The sequence below is a fragment of the Ambystoma mexicanum genome, chromosome 14 (genome assembly GCF_040938575.1).
Source record: "Ambystoma mexicanum isolate Mex_15411 chromosome 14, UKY_AmexF1_1, whole genome shotgun sequence".
NCBI lineage: Eukaryota > Metazoa > Chordata > Amphibia > Caudata > Ambystomatidae > Ambystoma > Ambystoma mexicanum.
Genome location: NC_090940.1, coordinates 132,641,964 through 132,669,074, shown reverse-complemented (window position 1 = coordinate 132,669,074; position 27,111 = coordinate 132,641,964). Strand labels below are relative to the sequence as shown.

Here is a 27,111-nt window from a genome sequence, read left to right as displayed (position 1 = left end):
TCCCATTCGACGAAGGACAGAAAACAAACGGCCATTCAAGAGAGTCAAACGCCTTAGTGGCATCCAACAGGCCCGCCACTATCGAGTCCCTTGGAGGCACCGCTGCCATTAAACCGAACATTCTCCTGAGGCCATATGAGGTGGAGCGGCCCGGGATAAACCCGCCTGATCCGCTAACACCATCTCTGGCATAAAAGGCGCCAGCCTCGAAGCCAAAATCTTTGCGAGAATCTTATTGTCCATATTAATTCACGAAATAGGGCGATATGACGAGCATTCACTACCTGGCTTATCGGGTTTCCACAAAGCCACTACCATTGCCTCCCTTAACGAGTCCGGTAGGATACCCGTTTCCAAACTGTGTCGGTACATCTCCAACAGGTGAGGTGCCAGAGAGGCCGCAAAACATTTATAAAATTCTGCCGTGAACCCATCGGGCCCTGGCGACTTCCCAGATGGCAGAGATTTCATCGCACTTAATATCTCCTCTAACGATAATGGGCGATTCAAGAGTTCCCTCTGAGCCTCCGTGCACCAATATAATCCAACCCCATCTAAATAATTCTCGATGTCCCTGAGGGGTGCTTGCAGACTTGACGAGTACAAGCAAATGTAGAACCGGAAGAACCGCTGGACTATCTCAGAATCTTTAAATTTATTATTCCCCATCTCATCCACAATCACCTGGATCCTACCCGAAAAGTTATCTATCCTTGTCGCTTTTGCAAGAGTGCGGCCAGGTTTATTGCCCTCCCCATATTGCCGCAGATTTGTCGCACGTCCCAAAAATTTAACTTCCCTTAGCGCCAGCATTTGGAACTCCTGTCGCTGCTTAAGGATCTCAGCACGAGTTTGGTCTGAGGGTGCCGGATTGGCTGCCTGTAGCCCTTGTAGGATAGCTTCCTTAGCCGTTAGTTCTTTCCTAATCCATTTTAGAATACCAGCCTCTCTGGATATACACTCACCCCTGATCACACACTTCAAGCTCTCCCAAAGCGTCCCCGGAGATTGCACCGAGCCCGCATTTAACTCGAGGAAGGAGTTAATCGTCGCTTGAAGCCCATCCCTAAAGACCGAATCTGAGAGACTATCACTTTTGAATCTCAATGTGAACTCCCTGCTAACGCACTCTACCACCCCCAAGTCAAGAAGCACAGGCACATGATCCAAGAGAGTGCGAGCCAGGATCTCAATCCCCCTAACCCTACCCATCAACAACTGCGAGATGAGAAAAAAATCCAGTCTCGAGGCCGACCCATGAGTATCGGAGTGACGTGTATTGCCTTACCCCCGGATGCCTCACTCTCCACACGTTGGCAACTTCCCACATGAATGTCATCTCCCGCAAACGGATCATCCCTCTGTTCCCACCTCCCCGTGATCCCCTTCAGCTATCTAATTCAGGGTGCAACACAGTATTAAAATCCCCTGCCCAAACCACTTCCCCAGTCAATAAACTTCCAAGCTGCCTATCAATCCAGTCAAGAATCTCCACCATGTCATTATTGGGCCCATAATAGTTTATTAATGTGTATAGCTTCCCTTGTATGGTGCCCTGCACTATGAGGCCCCTTCCCCCATCATCTTTTATTACCTTAATCAGATGGAACCCGACCCCCTGGTGGATCATTATACAAACCCCCTGGGCATATGTGGAATAGGACGAGAAATACCTATGGCAACCCCATGTTTTCCCGAAGGCAGACTCATTGTCCCTCGTTAAGTGTGTCTCCTGCAGAAATGCTATTTCGACCTTATGCCTCTGCATATACAGCAATATTTTACAGCGTTTCATGGGGCACTTCAGTCCTCGGACATTCCACGTGTAAAATTTAAGTGACGCCATGCCTATGGCCAAAAATTATACAGTCCACAATTCGGTTCGCCCTCCCAAGTCTAAACAACAGGGTGACCCCGAAGGGTCCTAAGTCAAGTGTGCCAAGCCCACCCACCCCACCCACCAACAACAACCCCAACTTAACAGTGAACCATGACCAAGGCCACCCCCCCAACCCTCCTCCCTCTACCAACAACCCCCAACTTGTCGGTGACCTTCCCCCGCACACTATCCCACCCCCCTGCTGAGCCCCAACACCCCCTCCCATCCTTCCCTGCTGGATACCCCAACCGTCCAGCAACATCGACTTCCTAAACATGCACTCAAACAGCTTTCGCACTAGGGGCAACTATGAGCCCGACCCTCTCGCGCACCAGTACGGAAGCGTAGTCTCCTAAAAATGGTAAACACCAAAAGATCAACAATCTCACGCTGCCAGAATTACATGTTCAGAGAAACAGTCTTACTCGTTATTGCCGCCTGATCCGGGGGAATTTGGTAACATATCGAGAAAGGAGGCAGCTTCCTCCGGGGTCTGGAAAAACAAAGCCTTCCCCCCAGGCACAACCCGCAACTTAGCGGGATACAGCATAGCATACTTTATGTCCTTGGCCCGCAGCCTCCTCTTTACATCCAAGAACGTTTTCCTGGCTGCCTGCACCTTATCCGAAAAGACCGGGAAAATCTTGATCACATCACCCTTATAGGATAGCGTTCCTTTCTCTCTAGCCTTTCGGAGTGCCGTGTCTCTGTCCCGATAATTCAACAGCCGAGCAATCAGTGGACGCGAGGAGGCACCCGGGATAGGTTGCCTCCAACTCGGGATCTTATGCGCCCTTTCCACGATGCACAGCGGAGAGAAGCCCTCAGGCCCCAATGATTCTCGCAGGATATCCTCTACCAGAGACTCCATACTCCCATGGCCCACCGACTCGGACAAACCCACAATCCTAATGTTATTCCTGCAAGATCTCGACTTGAGGTCATCCTGTTCCGCCTTGAGTTCCCGCAAAGCCTTTCTGACCGCAGCCATTTCTCCTGAGACTGAAGATGCCACATCCTCCACTCCAGATATGCGCCCTTCCGCTTCGTCCAACCTTTCCCCATGCTTATCCAGCCAGACCTGCATGTGGTCCACCTTACAGGTCAACGTGTCAAGTTTGCCGTCTAAGGATTGTATACCGGACTGCAGCTGCGAAAACATAGCTTTAATATCCTGAAAAGCAGCCGCAGGATCTGGACCAGCCACCACCACGTTGTCCACAATTCCACTGTTTGCGGCCGGAGTGGCCATTTCAAAATGCAGCTTCGACTGCTGCTTGCCTCCCTTATTTGATTTGAAAATGAAGCGTGGAGCGGACAGGCCACCGGAACAGACCACAATGCGTAGCGACCAGGGTTGTCAGGTCTCTCCCCCAGTCCGGGCTCACCTGTCGCTGCTAATGATGTCCGCAAAGGGGAGGAGAAGCGGCTCCCCGATTCACACCAGACTTTTACTCAGACTCCTTTATGACCCCAGGGGCCAATTGTCCTTGATCCCAGACACCCTGGGGATTTTCCCCCGATAGAGTCCCCACTCAACACGGAGCTCCAGGTGGCCACCCAGGAGGCTAATCCAACCTGCGTGCAGTCCCCACAAAGGTTTGTTGATGGCCTTCACGGCAGGGGTTCGTCCTAGGATCACTGATCCTAGCCGAGGGCCTCCCTGGACCAGGCGCAGTATCCCCCTCCTTTGCACAACGCCTGCCCTCGCCACACACCCCGTAGGGCGGCTGATCTCTCCTCTCCAATGTGTACCCTCACAATAGCCTTCTCTTCAGGGTCCTCCCCTCACCAGCTACACACATATGGACTCTGTTGCAGGGCCAAGTGACTCCGGAGGCACAGCGCAGGGCAAAGCCATAGTCTGCTTCTCGGCGCTCTTCCATGTATGCAGGACACCCACCCCCATATTCATCCAGTTGCGGTGGGGGGCCCGCCCCCGGGCGCACTCCTCGCGGCCCAGCACCGCTGCCCCCACACACCTCCAAACAGAGGCTTTTTTCCCCCCTTTTTTTTGTTCCTCTTTTTTTTTCCCCCTTTCCCACACCCCTCTTCCCCTTTGGGAGAGTGGGCAACTTGGGCTTGCTACTTGCTGGTTATGCCCCCACCTCCATGGCCCTCGATCCTCCGGATGTTAAACAGAGCGCCGCCACGAGCAGTGGCGGTTCTACCCAGCAGCTCGTCGAGCCTCCCGTTGTTGCAGATGGCCAGCCGCAGGCGCCCAGGGCCGATGCGGGTCTTCTTGTGGCTCCGGACGGTGCCGTCAGCCAGGCCGAAAACTCCAGCAGCCAGGCACCTAAACGCAGAAGCCAGGCAGACGGGGACTCCGGGCTCCCACCCGCCTACCACAGCACCCCTTCCGCAGCAGCCTGTGTACACGGCCCGCTGGGAGCCGCGAGCCCGCCCAGGAGAGGCAAGGCCAGCCCCCCAGACACCAACAGCGGCACCCGCACAAGTCCCCTAGTTCACACCCGCCTCCGCCGGGGTGACAGCCGCCTCTCCAGTCAGCTCGTCCGACCAGACAAGTCCGCGCCGAGGCCGCACCGCCCACACACCTCTCCAGCCTCGATCCACAGGATATCAGGCCGAACACCACCCCGGGCAGTGGTAGCTCTGCCCAGCCGCCTGTTGCGCTCCTCGTCGCCACGGGTGGCCAGTTACAGGCGTCCGAGGGTGATGTGTGTCTTCTTACTATCCCGGGCAGCGCTGTCAGCTAGCTCGAAGATCCCGCAGTCCGCACCTCTCCAGCCCGGCCCTCGGCAGCAGCTCCAGCACACCAGCCCAGCGAGATTACACTACCAAAATGGCCCAGAAAACGAGTCTACAAGGGCCTGGCACCAGCAGACAGCAGCACACACAGCCTGATATCAATTTGCAGCGCGGAGACCTCCGGATATCGGACCGGATTTATATGGTGCCAGAGAGCTTCACGGGCCTGCGGCCATCTTTGTCGGGCCCTCTAGCGCCCCCCACAACCATTTTTCTACCCTAAACTATTACAGAACATTAACCCTTCACCACGCTAAAGCACTTTATTTGCATGTTACTCAATACAAACTCAATACAAACAAAATAGAAAATGAACAATGATCAACCCCTTTGCCAGCTCGTCACAAATTATTAAAAAGCCCTTGCCCTAACCCAAACCCTTGCTCTAATACTAACCTTTAGCCAAACCCTAACTGCAACTCTACCAATTACCATAATGCTTACTTTACCTGAGACACTACATTTATCCAAACCGCTGCCCTACGCCTACATAGCCAGCCTCTCCAACTTTCATATCCCTTTCTTTTACACTTACCCAAACCATTACTTTATTAGCCCTAGCCTTACAGTACCCGCTACCATAACACTAACCCTGACACTTAATCTACCCTAATGACTAACCAAACCCAAACATCTTTACTCTAAACCCTATCCTTACCCCAACCCCTATCCTAATCCTAAACTGGGTAATCACAAACCCAATAAACCCTCTTTAACCTTAACAATTACCCTAGCAGCACTACATTTTTGGGTACTTTTCAGTGCACTTATTGACTACGTTTTGCTTGTCAACTTTTTCACTGCAGAGGTATTTTCACCACAACATTTTCACGGACTACATGTCTGTTGGCTACATTTTCATTGGGTAGCCTTGTGACCTGATTCCATCATTTATTGCATTTAATCTACATACCTGCTTTTCTAAATAAGCTATTCTAATGCATATTTGAACTGTGGTGATTGTATATATTTGTATCATAGAGTGTTGTGCCATAATACTGCCTGTTAGATTAATTTTCCAGTGTGTAGCTCAGTTTCTGGTTTTCGGCTGCAGACATACTTTCTGGACTTTCCTCGCCCATGGTTTGGTTCATGCTTCCCATGCTGGGACCATTTTACAGCCGTTTTGCAGATGCTTCCCATTTCTACCACCTAAATGACCCAGTGTAGTATTGGATGTTTTTCTGTTGATGTGAATGTATTGAGACCCCAATACCCAGCCTCATTTGTTCATCTGAGCCATACTGGGTTACACCCATTTTAGTCTACCTTGACAGGACTGTCTTCCATTGGTGGGATGCCTTTGTTTGTTCTTTGAGCCACCAGAACCTGTGTTGCCGGGTTCTTCTGTCCTTATTTAGCGACCTATGTCATTCCTTCCACCTCTGGCTGGTCGGTCCCACTCCTAGGAAGTGTAGCAAGGCCAATAACCTGATCAAGTTAAGAGGGGTTGGAAACCCTTGCCAGCCTGGGAGGGAGTCATACAAGGGAGAAATCCAGTGCCAGTCTTACCCCAGAGGGGGACAATGGCATATTGGAGGTTACCAATTCCTGTCCCCTACCATGATCCACCTTCTATACGTGCAATACCAAATTGCATCACCGTATGATGTGACCTGTGGTAGGTCAGAATCAGGAGAAAGACAAGGTGGCATTGTGGTTAAACTTTCTTTATTATGGATCACAAAACCTATGCTATCCCCAAGTCTAGGGTTTTCTGCCTTACTCTACAAAAGGAAATATAAAGGCTGCTTGTCATGATGTCCTTTACCATACAAGAAAGTCCTTCTTCCAGAATCCTATGCTTACCAGATTTCTGTCCCAAACACTATAATCGAAACACGTGGATTCAACAAAAGATACACTTATGCCTTGACCCTGAGAAAGTGAATGATGGCTAGCTTCTATCCCGCACCCTAGTATGTCTTCCCCAACAGGGATCACACCCCCTCCGCCCAGTGCACAGTTTAAGCAAGTAGGCTGAATATCTCTTCAACCCTTCTCTCACCTATGCAGTTCAATACAGTCCACTAAATATCTTTGGTCTTCTTTCTCAGTTGGGGATGTCCGGCCCATGTCTTACACTCAGTTATCCTTGTATTCCTTACCAAGAAGGTTTCAGGTGTTCTCTCCGGCTAGATATTTCTTGGTCTTTACCTCACCATGGGATCTGTTTTCTCTCACCCCACTTTGGGGTTTGGTTTCTCTCACCTCACCTTGGGGTCTTGGGTCTCTCACCCTGCCTTGGAGTTTGGCTTCTCTCTCACCCTGCCTTGGAGTTTGGCTTTTCTCTCACCCTGCCTTGGAGTTTGGCTTTTCTCTCACCCTGCCTTGGAGTTTGGTTTCTCTCACCCTGCCTTTGGGATTCCGGTCCCTCGCCCTGCATTGGTGTTTTGTTTCTCTTACCCCACCTTGGGGTCTCGGGTCTCACCCAGTCTTGGGGTTTGGTTTCTCTTATCCTGCCTTGGGTCTCTCAATCCACCTTGGGGTCTCCGGTCCTTCACTGTTTAGATGGATTTCTTGAATGTGGCTTGGTGGGCAGATTTTAGGAGACCACCCTAATTATAGTGAACAGGGGAACTCTGAGAAGTTAGCCAAACCCAATAAAGGTAAGCGTGGTGGTCAAGGCTTAGTCTTAGTAGCAAATGAGTGGAGTCAGGGGTCCACAAAGAGTCCACACATTGAAGCATACAATAATTCAATTTACATAGATAAATACAAACATACTATATTGTATTAGGTCCAAAACACACACTGAGAAATTCAATAAGCAGGTAGTAATATCGTACAATACTCAATTATCAAACATATATAAAGTCATCTTTAGGTTTTTAGGAATGCATACAATAACTTAGACAATGAGAAGAAGGTAACTAGTGATGCAGTAGAATGAAACCAGTTAACACAAATTATGCTCCAACTGTATATATCTAATCCTTATGAGGTATGGGGGCCTTGTACCCAAAGGTCACAAAGCTTCTTCTTAAGAGAGGGGACTGATGTAGGAAGAATTCTTGTGGTGATGAAATGTTCAAGAAGATGGTCGTCAACGTTACAGGCCAGTAAAAGGATATTCCTATCTTTTAGATAGAAGCATGGAATGGAATAACCAAAGATTATTCTAACGTTTATTGTAAGGAGAACGGGGGCAGGTGAATCTGTTGCAATTACCTACTCGCTTGAGGTCATTTTTCCCACTGTTTGTTCTGGTGCAGGATGTCTACAGATTGCGAGTCTGAGGATTTCTTGGGTCGTCAGCTGGTGCAGAATACAATCGCTGGTGAAGAAGGCATGCAGGATTCACTTATGCAGGACTCTTCTGGACACCTCACAGAACACAGGGAAGTGACTTCTACTCACGGTCACTGCACAGCGACGATGGCAGGTGTCTCTCCAGTCACAGGTCAGGAATATCCATCCAGAGGAGGAACCCTTGAAGCTAGGAAGCTGAAACTTGGCAGGAAAGTGGCTTGTGACACGCGCTGGTGACCACTGATTTTCCGGCAACAAACACGGAATGGTGATGATTCTAAGGCAGTAGCCCACTGTAGAGCTGACCAGTCCACCGGGTAGTCCAGGGACACTTCAGAAGTCTCGGGATGACTGCATCCATGATAATGTATCGAGACTGGTTGATCCCACCAGTCCAAGGGATGAAGCACCGATCCCGGTCTTCGCAGATCAGGTACTACAACAGGGCTTCACCGGGCCAAACGCAGGAAAGGGATGCTGGGCCTCTTCGGGAATCGTCCATGATCTTCCGTTGGTTGCTCTTTTAGACAGCATACTTGGCTCCAACGCTGATCTGAGGAGTCTTCTTATGTGAAATCCTGGCTGGAATCAAGTCCAAGCCCACCAATTGAAAGGATCTGCACCATTCAAATAACCAGCAGTGGTCCAATCAGAGACCACTGTGAGTTTCACACATGCCCCACACCTAGACTTTCAGGTGCCCCAGATGTTGAGTGGTACCAGACAGTCCAACCCACATTATGGGTCCACACACACTAGGCCAGCAGCAGCCCACGAATGAAGCAGCTTTCCCAGGTGAATGCATGACCATTTAAGAGATTTCCTAACCTGAGAAGGCAGGAAGAAGGTCAAACAACAATATGACCAAAGGAGAGCGAAAAATCTTGTGGCACGGCCATTTTAGGGCACTAGCTGGGTTTAGTAGCCAGATGCGGTAAACGAGAATGTACACACTAAAAAATAATGCAAACATGGTAAAAAGGTATCTGCTGCCACCAGCTTGTCTTTAGGCAAATATAAAAGTAACCAAAAATCCTAGTGTAAGAGACTCCGGTGATACAGAAGTATCCCCAATGCACTGCATTAGAAGATGCTGTGTGCAGTGTCAAAATATTACCTAAATGCTAAAAGGACAAAAGGGAAGCACAGTATTCCACTACCGATTAATCTGAAGGACTGATCAGTTTCCCCAAAGCAAAATGAGTAAAAGGCCAGGAGAGTGAAGCTGAAGGCTAGACTTCACTTCCCTGTAAAATGTCAGGGCAGGTTCAAAAACAAAACGTTTGGGGGTCCAAAGAATATGAAGGGAAAGTTGCATGAAGAGAAATCTTTTGTAACAATGACTCTGCCTTGGGGTCTTTCTCCCCGCCTTTGGGTCTCGGGTCTCTTACCCCTCCTTGGGGCTTGGTTTGGCCTCGCCTCCTCTCTCCCAGTTCCCTGGAGCCACCTCTGTTCTCTGGCCAGTGCATTTCAGGAGACTTAGGAAGTTTGAACAAATCAGCACCACTTCGTCTAATTCTTGCTGGTGTCCTGCATTGGGCTTAGCTTGCCCTCTCCTCCAACTGGCTTTCAGCGGAACTTCACGGTTGACATCTCAGTATGTCGGTATTCGGTGGGGGGTCCTCCACGTTGCTCCCCTAAGGAGTGTTAAGCTTAGTGGGCTCACCTCTCTATTCCCAAAGGGGGTGGCTGCCCCTTGCGGAGAGGGGGGAAATTCTCTGGATTCGTCACTGACCCAAAATGCTGGCAGAGTATTCTCTTCTCATTGCAGAAACTTAATAAAGCTCAAAGGTGAATACCCACGAATAGTAAAATCATCAGAGACCCCAATCAGGAAGTAGGGAGGGGATCAAAAGAACCTACAAGAAACAGGAAGAAGTGGGTGAGATCACAGGAGGTGGAAGGTTGCAGACCAAGAGACCAGTAGGAAGAAAGGGTTGTGTAGTGGTTGTTGAAGGCACCTTATCAAGCATGTGAGGCATACAGTAGGGAGGAGGGAGTCGTAGTGGGAAGTAGGGAGTTGTGGCATCAGGGAGGAAGTAGTAACATCAAAGGGTGGAGGCGAGGCGTAGAAGTCAAAGACATCAGAGGGACAGAGGAGGATGATGCAAGGATTGGAAGCTGTGAAAAGGGGTGGAGTTGGATGGAAGGAAGTAATAGCGAGAGGAGAACATCAAGAAGTGCGAGGGAGAGGAGTGCAAGTGTGCAACAGTAAGAAGATCGAATCAAGCCGTGGTTGTTAAGGCACAAGCCAATACCCCTATTAGACCATTAACATCTGGATAGAGATGGGGCAATCCAGGAAGTCCCTGAGGGAGTTTAGATCGAGAAAGCGCTCAAACTTGAGGTCTTCACTCCTACTATTAAGTAATTAGACAGTAGGGTGGAATGTACAGCATATATAAACCTGGGCAGTGGGGACACCTGGGTTAGGGAGGATCAGTGATTTTTAGATGACAGAAAAGGGGATGGTCCTAGGGCCCTGGATAATTCTAATAAACCTTCTCAGACGTATTTCTTAACCCATCTGTGATAAAAGGGTGATGGTTCTTCTGATGAACTTTAAAAACCTACCATAAACTGTTCTGGAAGCAACTTAAAGGTATTTTACCCGCACATTGACATATTTCCTGGGTTCCCACTGGGTCACTGAAGTTTAGGGCAAAGATTAGAATTTTAGCTGGTGCTCTACATTTTAACTTGCATTTATTGATAACATTCTTGTCATTGAAATGCCTGGTTAATTTGTATCACTTGTCGTCACTATCTGCTCTAAGAATGTCAGAAGTCCTTGTGATTAGTACACTTAGTCTTTAATTATTCTGACCTTGTGTGGTTGGATGATATCTGCATTTGTGAAATCCTGCCTTACACTACGGCTACTGAAATGCCATTTTAATGTGTTTCACTTGATGCTCGATTTGTGTATCTGCCTTTTCTAGGAGTGTATATATATATACTGGGAACCAGCTCCTTTTGTTTCCTTCCCTTCCATTCCACTGCCTTTTGGTCGTCGAACCTGGGAAGTATTTTCTGAAAGATAAGAACGCAATTACTAACCTAGTTACATTGTTGACTATCTTCTTTGAACTATCACCAACACAAGTAAATTAGAACTTACCTCCACCGACTCATTACTGTGACTTTAGGCACAAGGCCCCATTCTTCTTAGGGATTGAACTGCTGAAGTTAGGGAAATTCATTTGTGACTTGGTTCCATCACTACTGCATTTGTTATACTTAATTGCTTGTTGAATGAGTAACTTTGAATGCATTTATGAACCTACAGTGAATGTGTATATATTTATTATTGAGTACTGTGCGATAATATCACCTGCTAGTTTAAATTTACAGTGCGAGTTAAAGGCCTGGAATACATATTTTTAAACTTCCTGTCCAAGTTCAATTATTGTGTATTATTATTGTGTGGACTCATTGGGGGCCCCTGACTCCACCTCACACACTCTTGAGCCACATGGGTCTCATCAGATGAGCTACTCCTACCAGAATGCTTCTAAGGAGCAGAAAAACTAGAAAAATAACCTCTGCAGCAACTGAACCCCTTGGCGAAGGGGCACCAGATTCACATCACTGTCCATGTACATGGTGGGAACATAATGGTGAGGAGCTGTTCAGGAACATTCTTGAGATGGGAGAATATGATTTATAACAAGATATGCAGGTTACAAAAATACATTCCATGGTTCAGATCTCCCATCTCATTCTCTTGGAAAGCTACTTAAGCATCACATTAGAAAGGCCATGTTCAGAGGACTGAACAGCGTATACCAACATGACCAAAGCCTCCTTGCAGTACCAGAATGGCCTGCAGGGATAGTGGAGGAATGTATTCTAATATGAGCAAGGGGTAGCATATGATCAACTGGGGGTGGGGCAATGTTCCTATAATAGAGTTTCTCAGGAAGGGAAGGTCTTGATGGAAAACAAAGAAACAGACATATTTACCTTTCTGGGGGAACCTGTCTCTCAAACAGAAGGTGAGACAGCAACTGCGAGGGTTTCTGATGCAGAAGAAGAAATGGATTTCCCACTTTCACTGCCGCAGATTGATCTAGGGGTAATGAAAGAAGAGTTTGGAAAATAAAAAATCTAGATTTATTCAATAATCCAAGTGACTAATTCTGGTTAGCATTTTTAAATGCATAAATGTAAACTGTGACCAGAAAACAAAAAGGTTATTTGCATGTGATAACGGTTTTCCAGTACGTATCTTGTATATATTCGCACATTACTGTCATTATGTAGTCCTTTCAACATGAACCCGATCTTATAACAATGCCACTTTCCAGCACGGACTGGCTTTAATTGGAGTAGTAGACTACTTGAAAGATGAAGGTGGATGGGTTGAAGGTAAATAGAAAGTCACTTACCGTAGTGAGTAGGGCACTCCTAGTCCCCTTTACTTGATCCATTCCTGATACAGGGTACAGCAGCAGGGAACACTCGAAAGCAACTTTGCCATTTGCCAGGAAAACATCTGCCACAGGTTTGCTTGGACGCGTTCCTTAATGGCACCTCCCTCATTCACACTTCACTGCTTACTTAATCAATCCTTTTCATAGCTTAATGTCTAGTAGTCACTAATTTTAGGGAACGGGCGGGCAGGTAGTAAGGAGGAAAGGGGAGCATGGACTACAATGACGAGCTTGTTCTTACTCCTACTTGCTGTCCCACTCTTTGCTCCATCCCTTTGGAAGACTATAGAGCATCTCAACCACAGGAGGTTGAGCAAGAATTGAGAAACTTTAGCCTGAAATATAGCATAGTACCACTTGTCCAAAGTGGGCATAGGGGCCCACAAAACCACCCTAAAATATCTTCCAAGGTTATGTGCGTTAGGCAAGAATTGATGTAGTAACCCCGTGGGAGACTACACAACACTTGTCCCTGTATTAGGTAACCCACCTTTTGGTATAGGCCTATACTACACAAGTTGGTAGTGTGACGGGGCAGCCAGGCGTATCTCAAGATGGGTAAATGTGAGCTGTAGCAATGAAATCCACCAATACAAGTAGCCAAATAACAATTATACTCTAGGTTTTTATTATAAATAATTATTTAACAATAGTTTTTAAATAAGCATTCTTTAAAAAGTGCAATATATGCGGCAATCAAATACACTTCAAAGAACGAGTTACTTTCTTACCTGGTAACGTTCTTTCGACGGGATGTTCCTCCGACGTATTCCTTATCTTTGATATATGTTTCCAGCTTGCTGGCCTCCGAAATGTTTTCTGTAGAGGGCGCTGCGCGTCAACGTCCGCCGAGTCGATGTCCTTCGACGGCCACCGTATCGGCACCGACGTCACCATACCCATAAATAGACACGCGCTGCGTCCGTTGCTCAGTTCCGTTTTGTAGTATAAGAAAAGACATGCCTAAATTGGTTAGTAACCTTGAAGGAGCGAAAGCTCCAACCACAAGGGAAGTTATCACTGCGGGGATGGATGGGAGGGGCGATAAGGAATACGTCGGAGGAACATCCCATCGAAATAACGTTACCAGGTAAGAAAGTAACTTGTTCTTCGAAGGGATTGTGTCCTCCGACGTATTCCTTATCTTTGATAGACTCCCATAGCAGTGGTATGTAATTGGAGGAGGGAGTGATAGTGTTATGTCTCCGTTTGGGATGGACCGAGTGTAATACGGCTTTGCCAAATCTGGTCTCTTGAGCAGTGGAGGAATCCAGATTGTAAAATTTTGTGAATGTATGTGCGGACGACCATGTGGCAGCCGCACATATGTCCCGGACCGGTACCCCTCTCTGGAGAGCCGAAGAAGCTGCAATACCCCTGGTTGAATGAGCCCTGAGGTTTTGGGGTGGCTCTTTCCCTGCTAGTCTATAACATTCCAGGATGGCCAAGATAATCCATCTGGAGATGGTTTGTTTTGTTATGGGTAGTCCCAACTTGTGAATCGAGTATCCTACAAACAGCTGGTCTGCTTGCCTGATTCTAGCCATTCTGCTGATGTAAAAGCTGAGAGCTCGCTTAGGGTCCAGCCTGTGTAGCCTTTCCTCCTCTTTCTCCGGATGGGGAGGAGGGTAGAATGAAGGCAAGGTAATTTTCTGAGTAATATGGAATTCAGAAACCACCTTTGGGAAAAAATTAGGCTTCACCTGGAGGACAACCATGTCCTTGTGGAAGATTGTATGTGGGGGTTTACAGGAGAGAGCTTGTAGCTCACTCACCCTCCTAGCAGATGTTAGTGCTACAAGTAGGACAGTTTTAAGTGTGAGAAATCTTAATGCGCAAGAGTGAAGTGGCTCGAATGGAGTGCCCATTAAGAAGTTTAAGACTAAATTTAAGTCCCATAATGGAACGTGGAATGGTTTTGGAGGGTAAACATTAGTCAGACCCTTGAGAAATTGTACAACTAGAGGAATTTTGAAATATGATGGTTCCTCCGCAGTGCGCTTGAAGAAAGAAAGCGCTGCGAGATAGCCTTTTACAGTGCCAACTTGAAGGCCTGAGTTTGCCAAGTAGAGTAGAAACGATAGCACTGTTGGTGTATCACATGAAAAAGGGTTGATATTCTCTTCCCTACACCAGCTGCAAAACCTGTTCCAATGGCAGCGGTATAAAGACTTTGTTGCTGGTCTTCTGGCTGAAAGCAACACCACCATGACGTCATCAGGGAGATCCTAATCCTTGTACCTCAACCTTTCAGAAGCCAAGCGTGAAGGTTGAGGGTTCTGATGTCTGGATGGAGAACCTGACCTCCCTTCTGCGAGAGAAGATTCTCTTTGAGTGGAACACGGATTGGAGGACAGATGGACATATCTAGAAGGTCCAGGTACCACGTTCTCCTGGCCAAGTCCGGGGCAATTAGGATCATGGTTTTACGGAATCTTCTCAACCTCCTGATCATTTGAGGAATAACAGGGACTGGTGGAAACGCGTAGAGGAGTGGAAACTCCCAGTCCACTACGAACGCATCTCCCAGAGCTCCTCTCGGGGGAAATTCCCTTGAACAGAACAGATCGCACTTCCTGTTGGTGCTTGTGGCGAACAGATTCACCTGAGGGGTTCCCCAAAGGGCGAAGATCTCTTGAAGGATTTCCTGAGCTAGCTCCCATTCGTTGGAGACTGTGCTCTGCCTGCTCAGAGCGTCCGCTGTCAAATTCTTCTCTCCGGCTAGATGGACTGCCGGTAGAGAGATTCCTTCCCGAATTGCCCAAAACCAGAGCTGCATTGCCTCTCTGCACAGTGGTAGTGATCCTGGGCCTCCTCTTTTGTTGAGGTAGTGCATGGCCACCGTGTTGTCTGTCATTATCAGGACATTTCTCCCCTGTACTGATGGCACGAAAGCTTTCAGCGCTAGTCTGATCGCTCTCAGCTCTAATAGGTTGATATGTAGTCTGGACTCCGATGGAGACCAACGACCGCTGATGGTCAAGTCGTTGGCATGGGCTCCCCATCCTGTGAGCGAGGCGTCTGTGACTACTGTTATCTCCGGCCATGGTTGCCAAAACAGTTCTCCTTTCAAGATGTTCTCTGAATAGGCCCACCATTGAAGGTCGTGGGCTACCTTGTCCGGAATCTGGAGGAGGTCCGACATTCTCCCTGAGAATTGTGACCACTGACTTCTCAGTGCCCACTGAAGAGATCTCATTCTCAGGCGAGCCTCTGGCACAAGGAAGATGCAAGATGCCATGAGGCCTAGCAACCTCAAAAAGTCGAAGGCTGGGAGACGCTGGGCATTCTGAAACTTGGTGACCATCTGTAGAATATCTTGAGCCCTCACCTCTGGTGGCAAGGCTTTTCCCAGGGAAGTGTCCAGGACCGCTCCAATGAACTGGAGTCTCTGTGATGGTATCATGTGTGACTTCTTTAAATTGAGGGAGAAGCCCAGTCTGTGAAGGAAGAGGCAGACAAAATCTAGCTGGGTCCGGGCCTGTTCCGAAGATATGGCCCTGATCAGCCAATCGTCCAGGTAGGGATAGACATGGATCCCTTCCCTCCTTAGACTCGCCGCCACTACCGACATCAGCTTGGTGAAGACCCTCGGGGCGGAGGTCAGCCCAAATGCCAGAACTCAAAATTGATAATGAGAGTTGCCAATTGCGAACCTCAGGTATTTCCTGTGCTTGAGATAGATTGGCACATGGAAATAAGCATCCTGAAGGTCCAGAGATACCAGCCAGTCCTGGAGCTGGAGGGCCTGAAGGATCTGAGAGAGAGTTACTATCTTGAACTTGTCCTTCCTGAGGAACTTGTTCAATTCTCTTAAGTCCAGGATGGGTCTCAGTCCTCCGTCCTTCTTTGGTATGAGAAAGTAGGGGGGAGTACCAGCCCTTGTTCCTGTCCGCTACAGGTACCGGTTCTATGGCACCTTTCTCTAGCAAGTCCATCATTTCCTGCAAGAGGAGCCGATCTGGAACTTTTAGGGAGCTGTTCCCCGGTGGATGACTCTGAGGGATGTGTAGAAAGGGTAGGCAGTAACCTTGGGCAACTGTCTCCAACGCCCAAGCATCTGACGTTATAGCCTGCCATTCCGTCAGATGGTGAGTTAACCTGCCCCCTACAGGTGTCTTGTGTGCGAAGGCCTCAGAGTGGTTTGGGGGCGGCTGATGCAGATGCCGAGGTTAAAGAGGCACCTGCTGCGGTCTTAGTACCTTTGACCCGTCCACCTCGGGTGGATCTTCTTTGGCCTCTTTGAGCCGGCTGTCCTCTGCCTTTTCCGAATGCAGAATAATAGCGAAAGGACTTTCCTCTCCCAAAGGTTCCTGAGGGGCGAAAAGGAGTTTGGCGGATAGCAGCTCCTAAGGATTTTGCTGCTGCTTTAGAAGTCTGGAAAAGTTACAGACTGTCATCAGCCTTTTTTCCGAATAACAAAGACCCGTCAAAGGGCATATTCAAAAGTCTGGCCTTTACATCTGGAGCAAAGCCAGACTTTCGCAACCATGCATGCCTGCGGATTGTTGTACTAGCCGCCATGGCCCTGCTGATACTGTCAGAGGAATCGATGCCAGTTTGAAGAGACTCGCACATGGCATCTTTGGCATCTTGAATGATGTTAAGGAAGGCTTCCTTCTCCTCTCCACCAGGTATGCAGTCAGCCGCTGAGGAAGCACGCTCCCATAATGAGTGACTGAACCTGGCGAGCGTACAGGTGGCGTTGATGGACTTCAACGCGATACTACAGGCAGAGAAGACTTTCTTTGCCATAGAGTCGTACCTCTTGTCATCCCTGTCCTGTGGGACAGTAGGGTAAGCAGTCCTACTGCTGGATGAAGTTGCCGCTTGAACCAACAGGCTCTCTGGGGTCGGGTTTTTTGACAGGTATTCAGGGTCAGCAGCCGCTACCCTATACTTTGTCGACAGTCTCTTATTGACTGCTAGGATGACTTCCGGAGTTTCCCAATTTTTCTTTGTAGGGCTGCATGGAAGGGGACCACCGGATCCTCCTGTGGGCCTTTGTCCAATATATCCGTTAGATCATCCTGTTGGAAAACAGGTGAAGGCGCAGACCAACCCATAAACTCAATTATTCTTGCCATCAGGGTTCTATATGGTGTTTCGGCATGTTCCCCTGGGTCTGGCTTTACAAATTCCACTTCTGGGGAAGTGTCAAGTCCACTGGCCTCATGAATTTAGTCCTGTAGTTCCTTCAGCCCCCTTTCTTCAGAGGTGAACTCCTCTGCAGCAGGCAGTGAGGATCTCTGTAAACCAAAAGTTTCTTGGTCAGAGTCTTCTCTTTCTTCATTAATTGAAGAAAGACCAGGGTATTCTGATCTCTGAAATGGAGTAAAGGCCATCTCTAGGGCCGAAGGAGCCAAACTCGTCGTTATTGGATGAGAAAATGTCGAAGTCGTCGACGCCGATGTAACCGGCCTCGAAGGCGCCGAAAATGGCGTCGAAAAAACTGGAAGGGGCCTCGAAGAATTCGAGAGGATCGGGATCCTACTCGAGGCCATCGACTACGGTCTCGGCGACGTGCCGGAGGCCCTTGAAAACACTGTTGGCTGTGGAGCCTTGGTCCTCTCTTTCATCGGCGTCGACGATGGCGTCGAGTCGATCGGCCGATGCGTCAAAGAAACCTTCGACAACGGTGTCGATGACGCTGACCCGTGCGTCGAAGGAATCTTCGATGACGGCGTGGAAGGAACCCTCAACGACGGCGTCGAAGACGGTACTTCTTACCCGATGGCTCATGGCGCTCTTGGGTGGAATGTTTCGCCGGGTGCTGCGACTCGCAGCGTTTTGATTTTTTGGGTTTTTCACCCGGGGTATCACCCTCAGCTGTCTTCGAGGGGGTCGAGGCCGTGTTCTCGAAGATGCTTAACATTTTCTTTCCGAATTCCTCCCACTCAGTTTGAGAACTGTGTTTGGTGGGACAGGAAACTCTTTCTGGGGACACCGAAGACGACGAGGAATGGGACCTTCGACGTCTCTTTTTTGAGTGTCTAGATCTCGATGAATGGTGGGAGCTGCTTTGAGATCTAGAATGGGAGTGTTTTCGACGGCGAGGAGATGAATGCCTCGACCGACGAAACCTTCGAGGAGGATTTGGCTGACTTACCTCTCTCGAGTTTCCCCTTTCGCTCCTTCAGGGCTTTCGCCTTCATGGACATGCAGTCCTCACACTCCGAACAATGGTGCTCGGACCCCAAGCACCATAAACAGACCCTGTGTGGATCCGTTATTGACATTTCTTTACCTCAGTCTCGACATTTCTTGAAGCCGGATCGCGGCGTCGTCGGTTCTGATGAAGAAGCCATCGAGAACGATAAGGAATATTCGTCGAAATAGATTTAGATAAACCTGACTGAACTGAGCAACGACGTTCCGAGGCCCCATGAAGCGCAGAAAAACGGAACTGAGCAACGGACGCAGCGCGTGTCTAATTATGGGTATGGTGACGTTGGCGCCGATACGGTGGCCGTCGACGCGCAGCACCCTCTACAGAAAAAATTTCCGAGGCCAGTAAGCTGGAAATGTATATCAAAGATAAGGAATACGTCGGAGGACACAATCCCTTCGAAATACCTTTTCCAGAATCAACACAAAGCTAGTAGCTACTCTTTGGAGATGATTCTTATACACGTCCTACACCCTGGGGCGACTTTACTAACTAGGACAGTAATGGCATTTATATATCACTAATGCACTTCGTAGATTCTGAAGTTGGCAGAAACGAAAGTTTAGAGGAAGGAAATAGGTTAAACAGGTTCTCGGAGCACGTGAGTACTTTAAATCCTCCAATGAAGTCTAGCTAAAAACCTTTTCCAGCAATGTTAGTTTAAAACCAATGCATCACATATGAGGGACAGTAAATATCAAAGTCAAATGGAATAGAGGAGTCTGCAGGGAGCCAGGACAGCCAAAGTCAATTGGAACAAAGTTTATGGAGCTGAGGCAATTCTCAGATAGTAAATGTCTTGCACAAAGTTAGAGAGTTTGTTGAAGAAAAATCCATGTAGGGTCACAAGCTGTTACAATTGTGAAGGTTAGAGCTGAAATCAACTCTAGCAAAGCAGCTACTGCAAGTCTCAACTGAGAAGAGCAAGCAACAGACACTGAGGTAAGTACCCAAAGTCAGAACAGTACCTTTTAGAAGAAGAGTGTTCCAGCTGGCTTCTGTCTGGTTGCAGCGATGCAGATCCTGGGTTCCTGGGCCTCAGTCGTGTGGACAAGAGGGAGAAGGTCTGTGGGCTCCTGCGTCAGCAATTTTAAGGTCAGCGGCAGGTACAGGCTCTTTTCGGATCAGCAGCACTTTGCGGTTTCAGCACTCATTAAACAGCACCACCGCAGATCTTGGATAATGTGAGGGGACCCGAGGTCTGGTTGTCCTGCTTCTGGAGGGTCCTGGGGAGACTCCTGGAGCTTTTGGCCGGATCACAGTCGTTGCACTCGACTACAGATTTCTTGACCCGTGGCACTCGGTTCCTGCAGCAGCAAAGTAGTACAGCCAGTTCGGGAAGGTTGTCCAGTGGAGTACGTCTCGGGGTTAGTTGGCCCCACTAACCCAATGGAAGAACTCATCCCTTCCAGTGCTTCTCTTGTCAATCAGAAAAAGGAGTTTTAGCACAGCAGCAGGGCTTCACCGGGCAGTTCAACGGTCCAGGAGGATGCAGCAAGCTTTGTTCATGGTTTCTTCGTCGGTTGTTCTTCCCACTGGTCGACTCCATCTTCAGTCCCAAAACCCCCTAATTTCAAGCAGGTTTCTCCCATTCATGCACTGCCTTCCTGTTATTCAAACAACAGGGTGGTTGGCCTGAAAGGACAGCCAGCCAGCCAGCCAATCGGGACTGGGTGCATTCAGGCATTCCTAAAGACATAGGACGGGGGATTTCCTGGAACCTCCCTCACTTCCTGCCCTTCCAGACACACTGGAGCCAGAGCCGGGTTTCAGTACTGAAGCCCGCCAAAAGCAAAACGAGCTAAGGGCTCAAACCTGGTTTGGCGTGCAGAGTGAAACCCAAGAAAGACCTCACAAACAGAAAATGGTGAAAAACTGCAGCCATTTTGACAAAATGGTCACCCATGGGTGCTATACTGCAGCTGAGGATTCAGCCTGCAGTAGAAAAGCACAATGGTAGGAAAATTAAACCACTGCTACCAGCTATTTAAAGTAGTGAGGGTAACAGAAAGGTTGTTACATGAGTAGGTAGGATAAGGGGCTACTAAGTAACCCACCCAGCACTCCACATAAGATGATGTGGGCTGGACCTACAAGGAGAAAAGGAAAGTAAAGTCAATTTCACTTTACTATTCTTGGGAACAGTAGTTCACACAAGAAAAGGTATTTAAACCTTATGAGAAATCTAAAGGATTTCTCTGTGACACAGCACTGGAGCTGTGTGTCACCATACAAAACAGAGCTGCCTATGGAGTTTGTCAGACTCCAAAACAAAGGAAGCACATAATCCAAATCAGGTTAAAACACATTAGAGAGTCAGAAAACGAGCTCACTCACTCCAGGGTTAAAATGAAAAAGTCCTAAAGTCCAGCAAAAGAGCTGGGGGTCTCTAAGGTTGAAGGGAAGTAGCACAGAAATGAGAATTCTCCCTAACAATGTGTCTTTTTAATGCAACCAAATCTGCTTTAGCCCTAACTAGATGAGCATGAAACGACTACAATGGGCTATGTTGGGTTAGTAGCTTTCCTGCTGGTGGAGGAACTCCTCTGGGTGGCCAACACACATGACAAAGATCTGACCCCTTCGATTCTTTCAAAGATTTCTAGAACTAGGCTCATGTTTGAAATCTGTAAGATGTCTTCTGCTTCAGAGTCTGGATGCCATGATTCCTGCCCCTCATGTCCCCAGCCATCCAAGATGTCAGGCTGGAGCCAGGCCACAATCACCTACATGGCCCTCAAGGGCCTCTCCATCCCTCCAAAGACCCACTTGGAGTCCGACTTGGCGCTTGTGGCAACAGACTCACTCACTCCCATAGGATAACATCGGGGATTGGGCCTTGTAGTGCATTGATGGGGACAAGATGGATGCCCCCAAATATTTTGGTTCCCAGAACTGCATGTGCAGTCTAGTCTTTTGGGTGTGGTTCAGCCCAGAGACACCTGGGATACCCAGAGACTATTTAAGCCATGCTCAGGCTGAGAAACATGCTTTGTGTTTTCCGCACTTGCAGCGTGACACTCACCGTGTTCGGATCGGTCTCCAGTAGGCCTGCATCTTTCTTCTGAGCTCAGCTCCTGCAAGAACAAGAACACCATTAGGAATAGCCTTACCTTGTGGCGCTTCTGCCCATCATTCATCGCTCCTTCTGTTCTACGGGCATCTTCGGCGGTGTCATTCCCAACCCGGCACGCCGCTTCCCAAGGAAAAGGGAAAAGATCAGAAAAAAGGCATTAGTAAGCATTCAGCAAATCTTCGCTTATTTTTAAAGACTGTACGAGCTCCAAACGCTTATCTGAATCCCAGCTGCTCTGGGGGAACTCTGTCTCCGGAACTTATCCATCTGCAAGAGGGAAAAGACACTCCAGGTTAGCGTGGAAACATCTAGAGGTGCCGCATACTGCGCTTATACTTACCTGTCTGGCTCTTGCCAGTGAAGTAACTAGGCAACAACGAGCCCGCATCAATCAACGCACCCCTGCGCTGAAAGCAGGACAGAGGGCACACTTTCCAAGAAAACAAGGCCCAGTCTCCAGTCGAGTAGACTCCAGGGAAGGGTTTGAGGTCGTAAGAGGTCAGAACAGGCTGAGTGACGTCCCTGTGGATACCAGGTGAGCGTTACACTGGATTTGAGAAAAAAAAGGTTGATATTCAGATTTAAATAGAACCCTCAAACAAGTTTAGGTAGAAGGTTTAGGTGTGTGGGCAGAACCACTTTATATTGCCAAACATCAGAAAAGGAACCTCTTTGCAAAATGTTTGAAGCACTATTAATCTTCCACAGATTAAAGCTTCTAAGCAGGCTGTCTTCAAAGTGACATAACTGATAAAGGTGGAGACCACAGAGTCTAACAGAACTGATAACACAATGTTCGGACCCTTGTAGACTACATACCTGGGTGTAGTATTTCAGCCGATTTAAGTGTCTTCAGCACTGGATTTGGGTTAGACAAAGATAAATTGCTAGCTTTCAAAATTCTGTAGGCACATAAAGATGTGAAATGGCTGTCATGGCCATTTCAATCTTCATATAAAATAAATCATTGTTTAGGGTGCAAGTAGGGGTGCACATTTCAAGTTGCAAGCTACTAGCCAGCCATAAATAAGCATGTGCTACGGTGAAAGCTACACATACACACAGCACATCATTTCTTACTCTCCAAGTGTCAAACTAGATTTCTATACTACTGCCTGCGGGAGAGGTGTATAGGAGGCCAAACTAGATAGTGAACAGGGACAACTCTGGGAGCTGTAGCCAATCCAATCAAGGTAGCATGGAGAGTGTTCAAGGCTAAGTCTAGGGAAGGGGTGAGCCTGGTCAAGGGTCCACAATGAATCCAGAAAGTAGGTAATAAAGGATTACACATAGACAAGTAGTTATAAAATTACTATAATTTTATGGCCAAATAAATATGATAAAAATGACAATAAGGAAGAAATAATATCACACAACACTCATAATAAAATACATATATAGAGCCCTGTAGCCAGCACAATAAAACCACAATACCCACACTCCACAATACTGAAAGGAAAGGTAATGGTTAGATTAGCAATCGCAGTCCACAAGAATTCAAATCTAACTTTATAAATTCAGCCCTAAGTTGACTGGGGCCTTGTGCCCTGAAAGTTCACAAAGCTTCCAGTAGTTTTGTGTGCCAGGAAAAGTTGGAAGGAGGGTCTTGTGGATGGGAAATCGGTTCCAAAAGTCAGGTAAGTATCTATTCTAGTAAATAAAACTGTCCCCAGCTTCCAGAGGGCTTTTGGCACCAAGTATTGCCAAAGCCAAACAAAGGTAACACTTTTAAAAGTGTGCACAACTTCTATAGGTTGAGGTAGGGGGCAGGTAAGTAGTGTATAACGCCCCCCCGACCCGCTGCCGCCTCCAATACTCTGGTTTCTATTCAGATTTGGCAGGTCTGCAGAAGGACGTACGAGGTTGGTTTTCCCGCCGTTGATTCTGATTGCCAGAGCCCATGAGTCGCGGGTGCAAGAGATTTCCCGGTTGGACACAGAAGTTGGTGACACCTATTCCAGTTGATGAATGCAACTCATACCAATGCAGCACTCCCCTAGGCATTGGACCAGATACCGGGAAGCTGGATTTGAAGATTGTCATCCATGCATGGCGACACAGAGGGATACAGCTGTCGCGGTCAGAGTAGGCCTCCCTTCGCGAGTCCTGTTCATGCTACAATGCTGATATTTTACAGGTGGGAATCTTGTAGCATAAGCCGAGTGTCCCCAAAATTGTGAGCCCTAATGTAGAAACTTGATGCCTCTTCTGTTTTAGTCAAAACTGGAGTTGGTCAGACCACAGGAGGGTTCCAGGAACACTTCGAAAGACTCCAGATCGCTGGGAACCAAGCAGATGTCGGGAATGGTTGGTCCCACAACTCCAAGAGTTGAAGTAACACCAAAGGCCTTCTGAAGATCACCAGCCAAACAGGGCTCCACAGGAACTGCAACAAAAGTTGGTCGTCAGGCCTTCTTAGGATGGTCCACAGGTCTTCCACAGTCTTCACAGCTGGGCAGAATACTTGGCTCCAGGATCTCTGAGGCACAGTTGCAGGCTCCTCTTCTTATCCAGAAACTCAGGTGATACAGAAACTCAGCTCACCCAATGGAAGGTCTGCCCTCACACACACCCCAGCAGTGGTCCAATCAGGACCACTGGTGGTGAAGCTCATGCATACTCTCTAGACATACAGAAACCATGTGGATTGGGACAGGACAGTCCCAGACCACTTCCTGGGAACACACACACGGCCATGCACTAGCCCGTGAAAACCAAGGCTTTCCCGGGCAAAGTGCATTGCCATAAAAGGATTTTCCTGACCTGGCAGGGCAGGAAGAAGGCCACAGGACAAGATGGCCAAAAGAACAAGTAAAAACCTTGTGGCACGGCCATGTTGGGACACTAGCCACAGTTAGTAGCCAAATGCGGTAAGTGTGGTAAGGCTTCCAAAAAAAAAAAAAAAAAAAAAAAGGTACCCAAAAATTGTCAAAATGCAACTGCAGGCCACCAGCTTGTCTTGAGGCACATGTAAAGCAACCAAAAAAAATCCCTTTGAGTTTAGTCTATGGTCATACAAAATAAACCCTGTTGCACTGCATTGTAAGATGTATTGTGCAATGATAAAAAGTTACCAAAAAAATTGAACATCTGTAAAGAAAAGGGAAACGGTTTCCCAGTACAGACAGCCTTAAGGACTGGTCAGTTTCCCCATAACAATGAGCAAAAGTTCAGTGGAGTGAAGCTGAAGGCTTCAATTAACTGGAAAAAGTCAGGACAGAGTTAAAAAAACAAAAGCACAACGTTTGGGGGTACATAGAAATGGAGGGAAAGCTGCTAAAAAGAGAAAGCCATCCTAATACTTACAGTCAATTATAACTAGCCAATGGCTATCGCTAGCCAATATGTAATATGAAGTTATGCAGGCGGGTGTTCACCTGCTGTGTTTCAGAGGCTTAGTCGATGTGTGTAGTAATTCTGTTTTTCCAATTTTTAAGAAATTCAAGGTGGATCTTTACAACAGCCTTTACCTGTCTGTGTTTAATGTGTTTATTCCAAACGGATGGAAGTGGGGCTGGGGACCAATCCACCAATGGGCTCCTTGTGCGATAGCGGACGCCAAAAGGGCCTGCAATGCTGGTCTGGCTCCCCATACCTATGTCAATTAATGGCCTCTGGGCATAAGAAGTGCAACATTTCCATCAGGAAACCTTTCACACTAGAGGCTTTCCCCAAAGCAGCCAATGGCTGTGATTTCTTCTTTGAGTTCAGTTTAAAAGGTGTGTCAGAATTCTCTGCCATTTTATTTATCTGAATTTGATGCAAGCTGGAATTCAAAAAGGAAGACTCAGCCCCTAGGCCACGGGTCTGCAACCTTCGGCTCTCCAGATGTTTTGGGCTACAACTCCGATCAACCATAGTCAATGGTGAGGGATCATGTAAGTAGTGGTCCAAAAAGTCTTGACAGCTACTGGTTGCAGGTCCCTTCCCTAGGGGAGCCCATGTCATTTGGCTCACTTGAGCTGGGTGTGGTGAATGTAACCAACCTCGAGGGGAAGTCTGTTTACAAATGCGTTACTGCATGCTTTCTCTCACCCTTAAAAAAATAAAATGCTGGGAAACTGTGATGTTCCTTTAAAAAAGTGCCACTAATTTTACAAAATGTGGGCAATAATGCACAGTGGTCTAACTTTCCCTAGGCATGACCCGGATGCACAGGTAGTTGTGTATTTCATGCAGATTGAGCCATGTGGCTGACAACAAGGGGTTCAATTGCCAATCGATAATAGAAATGGATCTAAACTATAATCTACCCTGCAAAACCATGCTTACCAACTGTGCTGAAGCCCAGGCCAGGCCGCATAGAATCCCCAAAAACCCATTTACAAAAGGAAAAATACTAAGGATAAAAAGCTGATGATTAGAGAGCAATCTATTCACATGCCAGTGAAATAAAAGACACATGTTGGTTCATGCTAGCTTAAGGTATGACACAGAACTGTCCTATATCAAGGTCATGTCAAACAATGGTTGTTGGGAAATTATGTATTAGCCTGGGCCAGTTCTAGAATATTTACAAAACGAACTGAAAACCCACTGAAAAATGTCACTTATTTTACAGGCAGACGTCAAACATGTAACCTCTTGCTGGAACACTTAGCCTACACCCCACAAGCGCCACTTACCCAAGTCCACATTGAGACTTCGCACTAGAACTGCAGCTAGAGTGTTGATGTAGTCGAAGAAGCTTCGTGCGTAATCCGGCCAGGCAGCCTGCGCTTTGGCCATCTGCTGGTCCAGGTTTTTCAGTAGGAGCTTCATCTGACTGCGCACTGGGTGAACTTGCAACTCGTGAGGCTTGAGAGAGGCTTGCTCCACCAGTGAAGCAATTATATTCCACTTTGATTCTAGAAACAGACAGTCACAAACAATTACAATGACTGGTTACCACTCCAATGGAGGCAATGCACAAGCATGTTCAGTCTAGAAACAATTCAAAGAATATATTTTATTTTTTGAACATTTGAATAAATAGTGCATCCATTTTGCACATTTGTTTTAGTGCAGACCATGCCCTATCAGAAATTCTATTTTTGTACAAGGAGTGGAGGTCAATGAAAGGGGATGGGGTGCAAAGGGGAAAAACAAAAAAGTACACAAGATAGCAGCACGATTTCGCTTAGCAGGAAAAACATACATATAGACCAGAAAACATTACTTAAGTTCTCTATGGTAGAAAGTCCACTTTTCGGAGACCCTTCCACGTTTTGCTTGTGTGTGTGACCTCTGACCATTTTATGCCAGTGAGTTCCAACCAGACCTCACCGGAGGGGCAACTAAAATGTATGGCCCCTGAAGTTGGGGGCTGCTACCAACATGCCCCTTCATCATCCTGGGACAGTAAGGTTTAAGTTACTTAGCTGTAACTATTGTTCTCCAGCATGGGTCTGGCATGGATTCACATACTCGTGACTATTCCCCGTGGTCAGGCTGGGAATCCTAGGTAAAAGAAAAAAGGTTTAACTTATGCTTTAAAACGGTATTTCCCCTCTAAACCATTCACTGTACTCTGGGTTATACTGTCCCTATA

At 47.6% G+C, this 27,111-nt stretch overlaps 1 protein-coding gene across 2 annotated transcripts in view; it reads right to left on the bottom strand.

The window, feature by feature from the left end:
• The window catches only part of ZFYVE26 (zinc finger FYVE-type containing 26), a 1,501,667-nt gene that overhangs the window by 862,374 nt on the left and 612,182 nt on the right, over positions 1 to 27,111 (bottom strand). For both annotated transcript variants that reach the window (XM_069638726.1, XM_069638727.1), the window contains exons 18-19: positions 26,207 to 26,428; positions 11,867 to 11,972 (exon numbers count right to left, since the gene is read on the bottom strand). In XM_069638726.1, the coding sequence (XP_069494827.1) occupies positions 11,867 to 11,972; positions 26,207 to 26,428 (328 nt within the window). The remainder of the gene's footprint in view (positions 1 to 11,866; positions 11,973 to 26,206; positions 26,429 to 27,111) is intronic.